Source organism: Beta vulgaris, chromosome 5, assembly GCF_026745355.1.
Source record: "Beta vulgaris subsp. vulgaris cultivar EL10 chromosome 5, EL10.2, whole genome shotgun sequence".
NCBI classification, from domain to species: domain Eukaryota; kingdom Viridiplantae; phylum Streptophyta; class Magnoliopsida; order Caryophyllales; family Amaranthaceae; genus Beta; species Beta vulgaris.
The window spans coordinates 7,163,139-7,182,048 of NC_079206.1; the positions used below are offsets into that span (position 1 = coordinate 7,163,139).

The following is an 18,910-nucleotide window of genomic DNA, read 5'->3' on the forward strand; positions in this document are numbered from 1 at the left end:
CAGCAAACTCTAAACTCTAATAGCTAAACTCTAAACTCTATTTGTCAAATAGGGTCATAGCTACAGTGCAAATTAGTTGTAAATTTATTACAAAAGTTTGCATTAATATATATAATAAATGATCAGTTAATTTTTGTTTTTTCCATTTTTAGCTTCTTATATGCAGCCCTTAGGACTGTATTTAGCTTTTCTTTTTTAAAAAAGGTAAAGAGAATATAATGTTTTGTTTTTTGTTTAATTCATGAAAAAATCCAAACATCTACTCATCTAGTAAATTATATTGATGCATATATGATGGAAGTTATCAAGGAAGCTAACTTGTGTAGGACACGATTTTAGGAGGAAACTTTGGTAAATTTAGGAGTAGTATAATAATTTTAAGTATGTATCGCTCATTTGTTTCCACTTCATTCTTGTATTGTTTTCTATTGAAGTTATGATAAGTCTACCTAACTACTTCTAAAATCTTCATAGTACTAACTCTTCACTATCCATGTTGATGCATCATTTGATTTATAATGTATGACTTAAGATCATCTTTAAGTGAGGAGTTTATTATCATAGTAGCCATGCTAAGAAAAATTAATAAACCACCATGTGTGACAAACTATTTACTTAAAATTATTTTTAAGTATTCATGTTTAGTGTATGTAATTTGACCAAGGTTATGAACTTATTAGATGGTAATGATGAATCATAAATCGAAAAGATTGAACTCCTTAAGAGGGACACCTACAACTAGTGAAATGAATTTGAATGCAAAAAGCTTCATAAGGAGTTCCATGAGTGTTAGCTTTTCACATTCAAAAAAGATCGAACAAAGTTTCCACTAAAAATAGTCTATTATGTTCTACTAAACAACTTTTGTTAATTTTTTGATAGACTACATGCACAACTCACCGTCATGAATACTGTGCTTATGACTATCAATATACCAAACATGGATATATCTAACTTTAAGAAGCACTAGCTTTGTTTAATATAATGCAATAAAATTAGTTTGTCATCCATCTACAAAAGATTTTTACCTCCACTCGTAAATATTCTTATAGTCGATGGTGCTTTAAACACCAAAGTATTACTCCATATCAATTGAAAATCGTGGTTTTTTTTTCTTTTGACTTGATCTTATTGAAACTAATTATACTACTTGGAATGAAATAGTCAGAGCATCTAGTGAAATATGATCCTCCTGGCAAGACCAATAAGATGAGACATACATTGACTAAATTCACTCAAGATTATGGAATATCTCTACAAAAAATTTAGGAGTGGTGAAGATTTGCGTCGTTCATATCCACAATACAAACTTGAAAAGTTGTTAGTGATGCAAATTTGTAAGAGATATATTTTCCTTCAAGAGAAGTTATCCTCGACAATGAAACTCATGAAGACCACAATTTTTTAATAAACACGACTGGTAATCGTTACAACAATACTTGAGCATCGCCAATAAAGGAAGGCAATCATGAACATAATTCTTATGATACCTTTCCATTCAACTTAGATGTGCTCTCTCAAAAAGTTTACTCATTGAAGAATACACATACCTAGTGCTTCGCCACTAATGATGTGTACAAATTCTATCCCCCACTATGGCTAATATTTATGTGAAGTTTGTGGCATTCAAGCTCATTTCAATCAAGAGTTTTGCTCCTATAATGCACAAAATTCTCCCAGTGTACAATCTGAGCAAGCAACTACTTTTTGGGAAAGACAACGATACGATTCATTTTCTGACACATACAATCGAAAAGATCTTACTAATTTCTCGTATAGGAATACTAACATACACATTAACCTTCTTCTTCTTATTAACATTGTGTCCAATCACAACGACATCATTGTCAACAATATTAACTATTTAATCAAATTCTTCAAAATTCTCATGGGTTTCAGTGACAACTCCAATCCAGTGTTGCACCATAGCAAGATAAGTTTTTTTTATAGGACTATTGCAAGATAAGCTGATTGAGAAATGAGATGATGAGATATAATATTTATACAATAAACTCGACAAAAACATGATGAGACTATCAATAGTTGCACTAAGAGCTTAGTATTGCGATCATGTTGAGACTCGATGAAAATAGTTAATTAGCTCTTTAGCATGATGAGACTATTTTTACGACTCATTACAATTAGTGGTCAAACATATTTTATCCCCAATAATTATTACACGCCTTACATAGACCCATTAGTAATGGTTTGCTATGTAACTTTTAGTCAATCAACATGATAACATGTAAATGATTAAGTACTGATGCCCATCACATATACTTGGTCAAAACGTATTTCATTAGTTAGGTACTTTCTAGCTGGCAATACTTACACATGTTATTCATACTAACTCGGCACATAGGCAAGGTGCGACGCACATTGCCCCTGCCATAGGCTGGGAAGGGCAATGTGCGTCGCACCTGGCCAAGGTGCGACGCAAATTAGTAATGTGCGTCGCACATTGGGCAAGGTGCGACGCACATTGCCCTTTCCAGCCCAGCCTGGATGGCAGGGGCAATGTGCGTTGCACCTTGCCTCTGTGCGACGCACATTGCTCATTTGCGTCGCACCTTGGCCAGGTGCGACACACATTGCCTGAGGGGCTGGGGAGGGTATTGTGCATCGCACGTTGCCTCAGGTGCGACGTACATAGTTTCTCCTCTGGGGGCTGGGGAGGGTATTTTACGTCGCATAGTATACATAGTGCGACGCAAATAGCCAAATTATCTGCGTCGTTCTCGCGTACGACGCAGATCATTGTTAGCTCATCTGCGTCGAGACCTGTGCCGTCAGACCAATGTCCGACGCAAATAGGGGTCCAAGGTCCGACGCAAATTGACCTTTTTCTACTAGTGAGTGATGCCCTCACAAATACTTGGTCAAAACGTATTTCATTAGTTAGGTACTATCTAGCTGGCAATACTTACACATGTTATTCATATTAACTCGGTACAAATAAGGAGGGTAATAAGTCCTTCCACAACAGACACTTAAAAACCCTATTGTTGAGATAATATTAGCATGATAAAAAACACATTTCCTAATTCATAACTATGTTGAAGAGGAAATTCTTACGCTTTATTTTTCGATAGGAGAAAGGAAAAACTATGCCCTAACCTATCTTAGGATTCAGGATTACTAAGTCCAAGCCCAATTCTCATAAAAGCCCATATCCTCCCCTCTCAAACCCTTCACCTGATTTAAAGACATCTCTCAAAGTTCTTAAACACAACTTGTCTCTTATACCGGTTGTATAATATAATCTCTTACAAGTTCACCAAAATTAATCCAATCTTTCGATAATTATTTAATAATTCAACATTTAGGAGATATATTCTCATATTGATCATTGACTTGTTTGTAACCGATTTAACACGGTGAACCTTCTTCGTCCACTCCCAAAACAACCAATTCACTCCCGAAATCTCATCCCTTACCCCTGAAACCACCATGCCTCGCCACGCCCCGAAGCCTCCTTCCACACCCCTGAAACCACCACACCACTTCCGAAGCCTCCTCACCCACCCCTAACACCACCTTTGCACCCTCAAAACCTCCTTCCCTATCCCCAAAACTACCAACCCACCCCTCTAACTCACTTAAACCCTCCCACAACCATCCCAACACCTCGACACAAGATCTTATGATCTAGTTTTCCGAGTGTGTTGGGGTATTGTGAGTGGGGTTGGTGATTTCAGAGGGGGGGTTTGAGGTTGAGGGTGGGAGGTGGGGGTGGGGGTGGGGGTGGGGGTGGGAGGTGGGTTATTTATTTTTATTTTTGAAGTTTTTGTTTTTTCATAGAATTGAGCGTTTGGTTCATATGATTCTGATATGAGGTATGAGTTTAGAATGAGCAAAACCCATATATACCTAGTGTTTGTTTACAAAATTAATATATTTAAAACTAATATCTCAAACCTATAAGATATGGGGTTTAGAAACCCAAAGGGGTAGGTGGGTATGACTCATACCAATACCTCAAGGTATCAAATAGAAGAAAAAAAAAATTCAATTCCAAATAAAACCAAACACATGTTATTAGGTATCAAGTTCCAAACCTATACCACCTTGATTTCATTTCTGATTCCAAATCTATACCACTATATGAACCAAACGCTAGTGATTGTTCAAGTTACAATTCTCAACAAAACTCAAAAGTGAGTTTAATTGGGTAGTTTAGATGTCAATTTTCACAACAAACCTTCCACTTTTAGGGATACAACAAAACTCTTACCTTTGCCCACAACTGAAAAACCGTTCCTCCCCATTTCTTACCCAAAACCAGAAAACACTTCCCACCACCTTTATTAAACAAACACTTCCCACTTCCATTACTCTATCCCCAAATTTTCTCTCTCCTCAAAACAACATCGTCGTCATCATCATCATCATGAGATGCTGAGAAAACCCCCAAAAATCCTTCTTACAAACCACAATGCGACCATCAACTCCACCACCTTCTCTCTCCTCCCCTAACTCCGACGCCTCCGACGCCTCCTCCGATCGCCGCCTTCGTGAAGCGGAAGAGCGCCTCAAGGAAGCCATTGAAGAGCTCCAGCGCCGTCAGCTAACTCGCGCTGCTGCAGCTCGCGGCCCGCACTACCCGCCCTGCGACCACCCTGACGAGTCTTGTGTTGCGCACGCAATTGGTAATCTCTGCCAGAGCTTCCTTCTCTCTTATGGCGTTCGTGTTGGTATTGGTATCTTGCTTCGTGCTTTTAAGCTTGCTCGTCGTCATTCCTACTCTTCTTTACTTGATCTCAAGGTATAAGTTTCTTCACTCAATTTTGTTGTTGTAGATTTGGTGTGGAGATTGAAATTAGGTTTATGAATTGTAGATGACGAGCAAGTGTAGCGTGTTTTGTAGGAACAAATAGATGCATATATAGTGGAATTGCAAGAAACGATTTTTTTATAACATATATCATAGGATCATATACATAAAGTGTGACCTCATAGGATTATACTAGTTTAGTTGTAGGTCCAATCATCATTGTATTATTAACCAACATTTATTCTCTAGCAAATGTTGTTGTTGTGAATAAAGTATGTTGTTGATCGTGGAATTGGTGTGGAGATCGAAATTAGGTGCATGAATCGTAGATGACAAGCAAGTGTAGCGTGTTTTGTAGGAACATATAGATGCATATATAGTGGAATTGCAAGAAACGATTTTTTTAAACATATATCATAGGATCATATATATAAAGTGTGACCTCATAGGATTATACTAGTTTAGTTGTAGGTCCAATCATCATTGTGTTAGTAACCAACATCTATTCTCTAGCAAATGTTGTTGTGAATTAAGTATGTTGTTGATCGTGGAATTGGTGTGGAGATCGAATTTAGGTTTATGAATTGTAGATGACAAGCAAGTGTAGCGTGTTTTGTAGGAATATATAGATGCATGTATAGCAGAATTGCAGGAAACTATTTCTTAATTTATCATAGGATCATATATATAAAGTGTGATTTCATGTGATTGTACTAGTTTAGTTGTAGGTCCAATCATCATTGTCCTACTCACCAACATTTGTTCTCTAGCAAATGTTGTTTAAGTATGTTGTTGATCGTAGATTTTGTGTGGAGACCGAAATCAGCTTTATGAATCGTAGATGACGAGCAAAGTGTAGCGTGTTTTGTAGGAACATATAGATGCGTATATAGCAGCATTGCAGGAAACTATTTCCTAATATATATCATAGGATCATATACATAAAGTGTGATTTCATATGATTATACTAGTTTAGTTGTAGGCCCAATCATCATGGTCGTACCCACCAACATTTATTCTCTAGCAAATATTCTCTAGCAAATAAACGTGGTTACGAATCTAATGTAGTTAATTATCTCCATAATGTATTTCTAGTAATATTTAGTAATTGTCGCCTGTCGGATATGTCTTTTAACTCTTAGGACATTCCTCCATATCTAGTGTATGGCAATTTGGTTGTGAGTCGTGCTAGTGAGCAGCAGAAGAGCGGAAAGGTGGTAGAGATGTAAACAGTAGGTAGATTGAATGTTTGATTAAACTCTGATGATTAATTAGGCAGATTATAATGCAATTTTGTTGAAGAACTGTAGATCGCATCGACGGATCCGGAATTTCGGAGTTGGATTTGTACAATCATGTACTCATGGCATTCCTTCTAGGTGTGATTCATATTTTACTAACTGAATTTGACTTTTTAGTGTTTTTTAAAAACTCTTGAATCAGAAATTGGTGACATTGTTGTTTTATGTAGTCGATTATGTCAGTATATCCGAACCATTATAACTTAGAATTTAGAAAACATTGCCGAATGTGAAACTTATCATTGAGAAGACATTTAGAAAATTAAAAGTGATTCTGGAGACTGAACAATAGTCCCTCCATCCTGTTTTATTCTGCCTACAAGGAATGTCTCAGTTGTTGAGCTAAAAGTTTGACTATGAATTCCCACCAATGTATATGAAAAGATATTATCATGTGAGGCAGTGAGGCTTTGTTAGATTCATTTCAGTAAATAATGTTAAAAAATTATTTTTCTCATTGTTTTTATGCCAACATAATTGAAGGAAATTAATGATCAGAAATTTGCATTGGGAACCGTGAAAAAGCAATTAGATGAATACAATGGGACAAAGGGAGTACTTGATCTTTGGTTGCTTTGAAGTTGAACCGGGGGTCCATATTGTTATAAACAAAATTTCTTCTACAATGAAAGTGGAATTGTTTCGAATAAGATGAAGAAGTAGTACTGAGCCTTGTACCTAGTATATTTTAACAATATTATCCCATTTTCTTGGATGGGTAAACCTACCCTAGTCTAGCTGTAGTTGCTGGCCATGAAATCAAGGAAGGCACTTTGTGAGGAAGAGTCTATGCAACATATACCATATGTAGAACTTTATCGGAACTATCTTGCTTGTATTAAGGATGCTATAATGTGGGGATAGTAGCTTGGTTGGTTGCTTGTTTAGTTTGATCTATATGCATTGAAGCTCTATGCTAGCCTCGTAGAAGGTAGTACTATAACCAAATGAGGAACTAGAGTAATTTTTATATTAAGTAGGCATTTGAGAATGCTGACCAATTACAAAGTACTTCCAGATGATGTAGCTAAGTTTATGTCTATAGAAAGTTATGACATGTCATGTGGTTTAATAGATGCTGTAAGAGATGTGTATGTTCCTTTAGATTTTCCCTGAGGGTAATTGAGTAAAGGATTGGGACCCTTGATGTATTTGGTTGTAGCATCACTTAAGATTTAAAAAGAGGTGATCATTGGCTGTGTGAGTAGGCTGATAGACATGCCGGGCTTGGTCTGATAAGACCCTTATTGGACTGGTTGATACTTGATAGGTGTTTTGCGCCATAGACTTCTAGCCATGGTGAACTGGGTAGGGTTCTGGGCCTAACCACCACTTATCCACAGTTGGGGTTCTTTTTTCGACTGCAATATTTTTTCATGTTTTTTATTTATATATTTCAACAATTTACTTACTTTCATGTCCAAAAGAAACTTCGATTTCAATGGCCTTAACTCCTACAAATATATTTCTCCATCACTGGACTTCGGGGACGATGGCAACTGGGTATGTCTGTCATGCACAAGATGACTTCTAGCCATGTTATATTGTCAGTTTAGCTGAATACAAGAAGTCTTCAATGCATTATAGCGTCAATCAAGTCCTTGGCCTTACGACAACTTCTTACTAAACGTGTATCACCGCCCTTGAGTTTGGTTCTAGTAAGAAGGCTCGTGCACATTTGAGAGTTGACTATGAAATTTTTGATTAATAGTGTAGTGAATTATATTTCAAAAAAGAAGAGTTAGGAGAGGAATGCAGGTAAATAGAAATGGAGTGTAAGAAAACTGGAGAGAAAGAAAAGGTTTGGAACTTCGAATGTTGGAATTGTATGTTTTGCTGAAGTATTGGTTTCCAAATTTGTAATACTTCATCCGTCCTGTTTTAAATGAAACATTGTGCAAAATGACACTATTCATTGATCAATATTGACTCCAATTTATCGCCATTATATAAAGAAAAACATAGTCAAGTGGGATCTTGTTAGATTCGTCTCGATGCATACTATCAAATTATAACTTTTTTATATTTTTTACGCGTGCACAACTAAAGATATTAATGATTAAAGAAGCGTGTTGGGTTGCGTGAAAAAGCAAACGTTTCATTTAAAACAGAACGGAGGAAGTATTAATTTTTTTTATTGTTTTCTAATTGGGCCGATTTCAGGGGTTCAACCAGTCAAATTCAGGGCTTGAATTGTTTTATGGGTTATTCCTTATAAAAAATTTTTGCTCTAAGACCCTCACAGATTTAGAATTTTGACTCTATCATGTCAGTTCAGGTGAGCTCGCCTTCCATTTGCTCATTACCACCGTTATTAAGGAGTTAAAAAAATTGCTTCATACGCCCTTTGTTTAATGCATTTCGAAAAGTCGACTAAATGTGTAATAGGAGTAATCTTACCGTTTAGATACATACTTGCATGTACTAATCAACTATTTAAAAGAGATGTAACTTGCTTATGGGGATTGTGGTGGTGGCTGACCTGGGGTAATTTATGTTGAAATAAATTATTTGCTTAATATTGGACGTTGGAGTAGCAAGTTTTTCTCATAGGTGCTTGAATTCTCCTATATCCCGGCATATAATAGATTAGCTTTCCGATACTGCTTCCTGATTGTCCAATGTCTCAATACTGTTGGGAACGTGACTTAATATTCTCTATGTAGCGAGGCTTTTCAGTCTTTCACCATAGCCCAAGATATGATAGCTTGCACAACATAGGGTTACACTTTCGGAATGGTCTTCCACAATTTTTTCTGTGTGGAGATTGACAGTTGTACGAAAGTTATGGTTCGGATCTATAAAACCCTCTAAATCTAGCATTTCAAGCATCAAGGGGAAATCAAGGAAGGGAAAAAGCTTTGGTTACAAGTCTAATCAAGGGTTCTTAACTAATATGCCCTTCAGAGTAAATTATGTTATAATAATTTAGTATAAGGAATTTCTATGTGCAAGGAGTGTATTGAATATTGATGTTCCGAATACCTCATTAGACCAGTCCACAAGGCATTTGTTGTATGCCTGTTTTATTCTTGTGACTCGGGATCCCTTATTTGCAAATTAGGTTTGCTCTTGCTAGGATGGCAATGGAGCTAGTTTGATTTTCAGATTTGGCCGTTCATGTTCTTGAACCATAAAAGTCTCTTATTGCTTATAATGAGTTGTAAATACCGTATGTGAAGTATTAGTCTTGTTTTATCCTGCATGTGGGGTTGAATTTCTGCCTTAAATTGCAATGGCCTAAGCATTACAGCAATTGATATATTTAGTCTGTACTATGTAGTTGCTAGGGTAAAACTGTGTACTTTCTTGCATCCCAGTGTAATACGGGAGCCTCATTACGGATGATAGTGGGTTTCTTATATATTGTGCATAGAACAAACAAACAATTTCTTGCCTGATTTTGGATCTTGTTGGTTTGCTTTTTTGGCCAGCAACTTGTCTCAGAGAAGGATCTGATTGTTAGAGAGGAAGCTTGTCGTGTTGGGTTGCTTTTTGGTGGTTTTACTGGATCCTATCATGCCTTAAGATGTCTACTGAGAAAGTTGAGAAGAAGGGAGACTCCTCTCAATGTGTAAGTTTGCAGTGCAGACTATTTTGTGTGGTTTTTTTTTAGCTGCTCATAGTAGTTGTGTGTTGTATGTGCTTGTTAGCTTATGAAAACTCTTGTATCACATATTGATAACTTTGTTAAAGCTGATGATGGAGCAGAATCTTAGCAGGCTCTGTTGCAGGCTTGTCAATCTTAGCTTTAGATGATCCCAACCGAAGGCGTACTCTAGCTTTGTATCTCCTTGCCAGGCTAGCTCAGGTATCAACGAAATTGCTTCTTGTACATTGACTAAAGTCGATTTCTGTTCATTCATGTAACTGAGCTTATGTGGTTTTGTTTGATGATAATGTGAGCCTTTTGTGCCACCTGACAGTGTTTTCTTTCTTCTGCTGTCAGTGTGCTTATAACTCTGCTAAATCCAAGAACAAATTTCATTTCTGGGGAAGTCATTGGAGACACGGGGATTCTTTACTTTTTGCTTTGTCATCTGCTCAGGTAATTTATGCTTTAGCTGCTTCATTATTTTCTATTTCTACCTTGTAAATATTTTGAATTACTGTTTGAGAAAAGCCCCTGATTTCTTGCATGCTTTGCTATGTTTGACGCATTTGTTAATATTCCAGCAAAATTTTGGGAAAGCAGCTAACAGCCTAATGAACTGATTCGCTATATGTATAACCCTGTAAATGACACCAATTGCATTAGCTAATTCATCTGATCAATATGATCCTATATCTTTATCCAGAATTATATATAGGAATAGGATGATATTGATCAAATTTTAAATCAAATGAGTACATCTTAAAATTGTTGTATCTTCTTAAAAAGAGTACAACAGCTTAAAATGACTAAGGTGAGCTTCATCTTTTCTGAACAGCTGATCCAGAATCTTTTTTTTTTTTTTTTTTGGAACTCAAGGTCAAACTACAGCGCACTACTTTTTTTCTTTTACACATCGGTTCATCTTTTCTGAACAGAAGATTCTGTTTCTTTTTTATAACTCATTTCAGGTCTCAGATCTATCTTTTTTGAACTAAAGGTTCATTTATTTGATTCTATTTTTTTTAGAATATTGAAGGTTCATATTGTTTAAAATGCTAATTCTTTTTTCTTGACTAAAGGTGCATTCTATTTTTCGAGATCACCTTTTTTGAAATAGAGGGTTCATTTTTTCTGCTGGTTCATGTTAAATTTGTATTGAAGGTTTATATTTTTGAACCACAGGTTCATCGTGTTTTGAACTAGAGGTTCATTTTGTGAGATCAAGGTAAAATATTTGGGTTTGTCTGTTTTGAATTAAGGGAATGTTTGGTATGTGGGATAGGGATTATGGGAATAAAGGGGTGGCGAAGGATGGGAGATCGATATGTGGGATAAGAATGTAATAGTATTTGTTCCTTTGGTATCTATAGAAATAGATAGGGAAATAAATTACAAAATTACTTAAAAGGCCTTTGTTAATTCTACCCCTCCTTCCTTTTCATTAAGGACAAATGTGTCTTTTTCTCCGAAATCCTTATCCCTCCTTATACCTGCCCCCCTTAGGTATAGGATTTGAGGGATAAGAGGCCTTTTATTCTCATCCTTATCATGTGGGATAACTAATTTCCTCTCAAACAAACAAATGATATAGCAAAACAGGGGATACTCTATCCCTATCACACTCCTTATCACTCTAAACAAACACCCCATTAAAGGTTCATTGTTTAGTTGGTTTATTTTTTTCTTTTTTTAACTTGAGGTTCATTTTGCCTTCTTTTATAAGGTTTATTATTTCAACTAAAGGTTCAACTGTACGAGCAGTACTCATTTTAAGATGTGTTCATTGGATCCTCCCTCCCTCTATATATCATAGATCATTATATATTTATTGGATTTTCATTTTCAACTAACAACTGAGATTGAACATTCTTGGACCATCTAACTTGGAGATACTTTACTCAGGTTATGTATTCATTCATAATGCGTCCTGAGAGCTTACCAAAATCCTATCAAGAATTCATTCAGAAAACGGGACCAGTGGCAGCACCTGTGTACAAGGCTGTCAGAGACTGTTGTAGAGGCAGCTCAGTGGATGTGGCTTCATTGTCAGCGTACTTGTCAAGTACAGGGGTCCAAGATTCAGTGTCCTTGGAAGAGTTCCCCGCCATAATTCCCTGCTCCATTATTCATCCAAATACGCAGTCATGTTTAGCCCACGATATGAATGCAGCATCATCTACCTTCAGGAAAACTTTTCCACTGTACTTCTCATTGACCTTTGTACCTTTCGTGGTTCTGCATTTACAGAAGGTACTATCTTGAGGAAATCATTCTTTTGTCATTTCTCATGTGTATAGCTCAATATAGTTGTTGCAGCAACAATTTTCTAGTTATACTTAGTTATGCTGCTTGTTTTGTTCAGCATAGAGATTGGAAGTTACAGAAGAAGTGCCTGTGTTGGATATTTATTTTCTTTATGTAACACTCATGCTGATCGATTACATTTTGGGGGTGGTTTTGTGAAATATATGCTGCAGACTCCTCACAACACTAGAACATGGGTGCTATTTTTGTTTATGGACTAGTATGTATTACTTTCTGACGTGCATAGAGATTGCTCTAAAAGGTGGTACTTATAGGATTGCTAAATCGCTAAGGTAACGAGAACCTATTTGTCTCCTGGGAAGTATAGGTTAATTTTATATATATCAATGAGGGGCCATTCTCAAACATGTGGATATCCCTGTATCCAAGACTTGAAGAAGCATGTTTTCATACCTCACTGTGATCATTGAGCTCAGGTCTTAGGATTGATGTTTTTTCTTGGATGTAGATTTTGAGCATTTCGTATTGAGAAGCTTCTGAGCTGTCTAAAATTTTTGTTAGTCTTGGATGTATGATTACCTGAAGCGAAATCCCTTTTCTTGTAGTTCATGGATTCACCAGCTCGAACTTGCTGGCTTGCTTTGAAAGGTGCTGTTCGCTCAACAACATTCTTGTCAGCATTTGTTGGGATCTTTCAGGTAGCTTTTTCTCTCACTTCCTTCGATATATCTTCTGGATCCACTTGTAACAACTTTGATTTTACTCTGGAATGCAGAGTGTCATTTGTTTCCACAGAAAAGTGGCGTCACAAGACCACAAGCTTGTATACTGGATCTCGGGTGGAGTCGCTGCCCTTTCGGTTTTGTTGGAAAAGAAAAGTAGGCGGAGTGAACTTGCTTTATATGTTCTTCCACGTGCTGGAGATTCTTTATGGTACATTTTAATAAATCGCCATTTGCTTCCACATATTAAGAATGCCGAGGTAAGCTTCGACCTCCAATCCCTTTCTTTTTTCTTGTTTCATCTATTTCCGTTCTACATCTTGGCTATGACTTCGAATTTATTATTTCATCCATTTTAAGATGAATATATTTTTAGAATTTATTCATCTGTCCTCCCAATTGATTGGTACTCCCGAGTCCTGAGATATCAAACTTTTAGCTGGACCAAGTACTAACTGCCTTTTCACTCATTGAGATCTGCCAGAAAATGTCACTTGATGAAAGTCTTTGATTTGTTTTTGGCATGCCAATGTTTTTTTGTGGAGTCTGCACTGCTTCTGTCTAATTGTTCACTATGAACAGCCTTTTCTTTTATCAATGGATAAGAGCAAGACTGTTTACATCCCCTTTTCCCCACCCGAAAAGACCCCGCTTGACCAAAATCTATAATTGGGTGTTTGTGATTGTTGTGTCTTTTCTTTTTCATTGTATTTATCTATTTTTCCATTCTGTTGCATGGTTGGCTGGAAGCGTTAATCTGGAGATGTTTTTCTTTTCTGTTGCATTTTGGTAACTATTTCTATTACCTTAAACAGGTGGCTTTGTTTTGTGCGTGCATGGGTGGGATGATGTATTATCTAGAACATGAGCCGGACACAATGGCTCCTTTTTTACGGGGATTAATACGTCGCTTTCTGGCAAGCCGAATTAGTAATCCTAGCCCTCCACCGAACCGTAATGCTTCACATACATATTTACAGGCTCTCGAGACCGTGGAAAAGCCGAAGTTACAAGAGAACGAAGAAGCTGCTGAGACACCTTCTGCCAAGTATAATCTTGAGTCCATACCTGGGCTGTGATAGTCAAGAAACTTAGCTGATCCATTGAATTTTCAGTTCATTATTTTGATCATCTGGGGTATGGGTACTACGTCAGATTTTGCTCGTTATAGTTTTTCCCCCTTTTTTTCACTTCCCTTCTTTTAATTTCTTAGTATAGGGTTAGTGAAAAAGCTGTAGTTAGTGGTATAGGAGATCAGAAGAGAAAGAGTATTAGAACTAAAGAAGAAGTATTTCAGAGACATCATCACATGAATCAAGAAAAAGAAAAAAGAATTCCGCAATTCGGGAATCAAAAACTTTTGGGTATCTTCACGATTATCCTAGAGAAGTATAAATCAAAATTACTTCATTTATAGTTACATCAAATTTGTTGGTGTCTTCAAAATTAATCATGATTGTTCATTATTATAATTCTATTATTTGGTGAATGATTATTTTTTTGGTCCTACTACGAGGAGTTATCCACCGCTTTCGACGAGTGGACTAATCTCCTGCGATAGTTTGCATGAGTACTACCTCAAAGGGCAGCATCCCTCCCAGCTGGGATTTTTTCCATACCCAAGGTTCGTATCCGAGACTTTGGTTAAGCAGCGAGAGGTCTTTTAACCACTCACGCCAACTCCAGTTGGTATTTGGCGAATGGTAATTATGGTATCCTTAAACATTATTTGTTTCACTTGCCTAAACATATGATGATCGAAACTTCATAGCATTTACTAAAAATATAAGCACATAACATGCATAATTAGCATTTAGTAGCTTTATGCTTACAACAATCCATGCAAACAATAATGTTACAAGTCTAGTATTATGAAGTAAACATGCAATCACACTATAACTAAAATAGAATTTCAGCGATTTCACAATAAATATAGCAAGTTCTGCTCATACAAGATATTCCACAACCTTATGCTTTGCCAAAGCGTCTCCCTCTCTGCTGAAACGAGGTTAATGCCTTTATAAACTCATCTTCTCCAAAATCAGGCCAAAGTGTATCAGTGAAGTACATCTCAGAATAAGCTGATTGCCATAGATAATAGTTACTAACTCGAAACTCGCCGCTTGTTCGAATGAGCAAATCAGGGGATGGCACATTGGTAACCTTAGTTTGAAGCTGTTGTTCGAACACAGATTTGGTTATGTCTTCAGGTTGTAAAAGCCCATCTTTCACTTTTGCAGCAATGCTTTGACAAGCATGCACTATGTCATTTTGTCCACTGTAACTCATTGCCATTATCAAGTGAAATTCAGTGTTGTCTTTTGTTCCTTCTTCTATATGTTCAATAGCTTTTTGGAGGGTTTTGGGTAGTGAAGATGCATCTCCAATCACTGAAACTCTTCCTCCATATCTGCTTATTATCATTCAAATATAGTATTAGGGAAATTTCAATCTAAGCTCCAAAAACTTTATGCTCCCTAGCTTCAATATCCATGAAAAATATGCTGTATTTAGTTTTAGAGTTATTTTTAAGGAATCTTCCTTAAATCACCATGATTTTTAATGATGATTTAAAATTTTTTAGTCTTTTGTTAAATCTTTTATAAAGGTGTCGTTATATGTAATATGATGATATGAGAAATAGAGAAAGTACGAGTTAATTTCAATAATTTAGAAAGTGGATTACATATTACTAGATGAACTATTAATTGAGATCAAAACTATAAGATCAAGACAGGTGCACTACTAATACATTGAAGGGAAAAGCCAATACATCAAAATCATTGCAATGGGCCTCGATGTCGTTGTAATAGACCTATTGCAACGATTATGGACCTTCGTATATGGTTGCGTTGTAATGAATGTAGTGCAACAGCTTAAGGACTATAAGATTTTTGCATATAACAAGAAATGATTTTTGCATATAAGAAGACTATAAGATCTTTGTTTAATTCTAAATTGACTTATAGAAGTTAAATGATTTTTGCATTTGATTAAGAGGTGTTCTTACTTGCGACAATAGCGTAGTAAATAATGCGTCAAAGAACCTTCGAATAGTTCGAGCAAGAAATCAACTTCTTCCTACAACAACAAGAAGAAGAACAGCAACAACAAGAAGTCAGCAACAATAATAAAAGCATGCGTATATTGATCAGCTTGTTATGTACGTACAACGGATTTACTTCAAAGCCATTTAATTCTAATCTCATCTTAGTTAAGGCATTGTTGATTATACAGCTGACATAGATGCACTTCAAAGCTAATAACGCATAGTGAATACTCCCAGGGGCGGAGTTAGACTTAACGAGGCCCCGTGCAATCTCTAAAAATTGGGCCTTCGATCATAATTTTTTTTTTATATATATAAAAAACAGCTATTTTATTAACCCAAAATATCAGTTCATCCCTTCAACTTCTCTTAAAAAGGGGCTATTTAATTTTGTAAAAATAAAAATAGTAATTTAGCAAAAATTGTGTGATGAGAATTTACTAAAAATAGGTTAATGAGATTAGAACTCGTGACCTGATGCATATGAGGCCCTTTCATTACCACTAGTCCATTTTAATTTACTTTGTATAATAAATCAACATATGATAAAAAATACTATTTGAGACTGTTTTATTTGGAGGCCCGGTGCGGCCGTCCACCCCGCACATGCCTAGAACCGCCCCTGAATACTCCAATGCTCTAACATACACAGTCCTTGCCCATAGTTTTTAATAGAGAATTAATATCTGGAGTGCGACATCCTTTTAGAAATAGTTACACCATTTTTATATATAGTGTTTACTGTTCACATCTTACATTTTAATTATCTTTGGTGATTTATATTTTAGAAAAATATAATCATGAGATCTTGTTAGAGGATTCTCAATGCATATTTTTGTAATACCAACTTTTTATAATTTTTACTTATTGATTATTAAAGTTGGAAAGCATACATTATCAAGTGTGAAAACATGAACTGTTGTAACTATTTCTAAAGGAGGAAGTATATATTTCTCTTTCTTCATATCTCAAAACTCCTTTATTTTTGAAGTATGACTTTATTTTGATTTTTTAAAATTCTTTTCACCCTTTTATACTCCCTTCTGTTGGATTATGCTCCAAAACTAGTCAAATAGTTTTCCTAATAGATAGGACTAGTTGCTAATAAGTAATTAGTGGACTAATAAGTAGTGGTCTGTATAATGGTCTATGTAGTGGGATAGCAAGTAGTGGGTTAAGTACTGGGCATGTTATTAGTAGTGTTTTGTATGTCTATTCAAAGGTTGTTTTATTTAGTTATTTATGTATGAAAAATATATAAAAATGTTCCCTTTAAAAAAAAAATATAAAAATATAGTCTTTTTAATTCTCTCAAAGTTTTCTTCTTTCTCCTCTAAAAATTCTACACCTTCAACTTAAAATATTGAATCTAGCCACTTCATTTCTACAAAGTCGGAGTTGATCAACTTTTACCATATGTTTTCACTATATAATTCTAAGAGAAGGTTATCTTGTGTGGTACATCATTTCAGTAATGCATAACCAAAGAAGTGATGGTCAAACATGCATTTTAGAAACAATGCCAAGAGTAAATCAATCTAATATTTGGAAACGGAGGGAGCATATGTTATAATCGATTTTACCGTTTACTAAGACTTCATCTTTTCACCTAAAAAGTGAATATTTATTCAAATTAATGAACTTAAATATTTTAATTTTGAATTGAACTTGGTTAACCATATCTGAACTAATTTAAACTTATCTTTCCAAATCTAGGGTAATAGGGTATTTTGTGGGGATATAACTTTCATCATCTAAATCTAATTGTGAAACTCTATGTGGTTTTATGAGTTTTTTGTGGGGATATACCAGAGCGAAAGGGCATTTTGTGGGGGATATACCTCACTATTTTTTTTTGCGAGATCTACCAACCTAAATTTAAGTTTTGTTAAAAGGTAACAAAATACTATTTTCGACGAGAAAGTCAAATTTCCTCCAACTTCCTCACTATCACTTTGTGGCTCACTTGCGAGTTCCTACCAAGTCAAAGGCCGAAAATTTGACTTTCTCGCCGGAATAGTGTTTTTGGTACCTTTTAATAAAACTTAAATTTAGGCCAGTATATCCCACAAAAAGAATTTTAATGAGGTATATCCCCACAAAATACCCTATTACCCTGGTATATTCCCGCAAAACATCCTATTACCCTGATATATCCCCACAAAACATCCTATTACCGTAATATATCCCCGTAAAACCTCGTGGTTTTATTAATGTGAAATTAAGGGCAAAGCCATAGAAACTCACTTTAGGTCGAAGCCAATTCTCAGAGGAGAACAAGAAAAGTGAGACAATTGGAATCCTCCACTTACGACACAAAGTAAGAAACATTCCCAAAGTTGCAAGACCAGCCTCATATCCTTCAACAGGGTTTCGTCCTCTCTTCTTAGCCCACCTTCTATTCCCATCCAATATCACCGCCAGGTGCTCCGGCATTCGCTCTTGCCGGAGCCCCTTTGGAAGCTCACCATCAATGGTTGCATTATCATTCTTGGATAATGATTCTCCTGAAAACATGTTAACAAATGTTTGTCTGTGTACCTGTTCTTGTTTCTTATTTAGAAACAAGAAAATTGGAATGGTTATTATCCAACTTGGGATTATTGCTATGATTATTGACCATAATTTTTGCAAGATACTCATCTTCCAATTTTGTTTTTGGGTGTTGGAAATTGATCTCTCTTTGGTTGTAATCTGCTAATGATCATATGCATACATATATATACGTAAAATCATGCAAATAATACATGCATGCTTAATAGTATAAATAGCGTACATTTTGAGCTAAGGTGCTGTTATGTAACTGACAATTATATCAGGCATTAGCGCAAGTTAGGGGTCGAATTCACCACATGAATTCACTTCTGCTATACGTTTTTTTAGTGCTCTATAGTGTTAGATCTAATTCATAATATGATGTGTTTTGCATTTTAAATATATGTTAGGGAAATTGTGCATGGTACTTCTCCATATTCCTGACAATTGTATTTGGCACTACGTTAAAATTTTATATTGAATTTAAACAATTAACATCTAACATTTTGGCACTATGTTAAAATTTTATATTGAATTTAAACAATTAACATTTTTAATTGATAACATTTTGAATAAAATGTTCTCTCTGACCAGACTAATTGTTTGCTTATTAGTTCCACATTTTACACTTTATTTGGCGCATTTAGAGGAGGATTTTGATGTGATTTG

General features: G+C 35.7%; 2 protein-coding genes across 2 annotated transcripts; one reads left to right on the forward strand and one right to left on the reverse strand.

Annotated features, from left to right (window-relative positions):
* The first annotated feature begins 4,234 nt into the window (after positions 1 to 4,234).
* Positions 4,235 to 14,146, forward strand: LOC104892477 (hypothetical protein). The gene is made up of 8 exons (XM_010678426.4): positions 4,235 to 4,765; positions 9,510 to 9,649; positions 9,787 to 9,886; positions 10,025 to 10,123; positions 11,573 to 11,920; positions 12,541 to 12,633; positions 12,711 to 12,917; positions 13,473 to 14,146. The coding sequence occupies exons 1-8, from the start codon at positions 4,436 to 4,438 to the stop codon at positions 13,734 to 13,736; spliced, it is 1,581 nt and encodes a 526-aa protein (XP_010676728.1). The 5' UTR covers positions 4,235 to 4,435; the 3' UTR covers positions 13,737 to 14,146.
* A 406-nt stretch (positions 14,147 to 14,552) lies between these two features.
* On the reverse strand, positions 14,553 to 18,406 carry LOC125497628 (cis-prenyltransferase 4, chloroplastic-like). Its single transcript, XM_048645061.1, has 3 exons — positions 17,954 to 18,406; positions 15,668 to 15,738; positions 14,553 to 15,067 (listed from the first exon to the last, which is right to left on the reverse strand). Exons 1-3 carry the CDS (start codon positions 18,347 to 18,349, stop codon positions 14,626 to 14,628), a joined length of 909 nt encoding a protein of 302 aa, XP_048501018.1. The 5' UTR covers positions 18,350 to 18,406; the 3' UTR covers positions 14,553 to 14,625.
* Positions 18,407 to 18,910: the final 504 nt, after the last annotated feature.

Coding starts and splice junctions, on each gene's coding strand:
- LOC104892477 (XM_010678426.4), top strand. CDS start 4,436: ATGCGACCATCAACTCCACCACCTTCTCTCTCCTCCCCTAACTCCGAC. Junction 4,766..9,509: donor CTTCTTTACTTGATCTCAAG/GTATAAGTTTCT, acceptor TTTTTTGGCCAG/CAACTTGTCTCAGAGAAGGA. Junction 12,634..12,710: donor CATTTGTTGGGATCTTTCAG/GTAGCTTTTTCT, acceptor TCTGGAATGCAG/AGTGTCATTTGTTTCCACAG.
- LOC125497628 (XM_048645061.1), bottom strand. CDS start 18,349: ATGAGTATCTTGCAAAAATTATGGTCAATAATCATAGCAATAATCCCA. Junction 15,739..17,953: donor AGAATTGGCTTCGACCTAAA/GTGAGTTTCTAT, acceptor TTGTTGTTGTAG/GAAGAAGTTGATTTCTTGCT. Junction 15,068..15,667: donor TTACTACGCTATTGTCGCAA/GTAAGAACACCT, acceptor GATAATAAGCAG/ATATGGAGGAAGAGTTTCAG.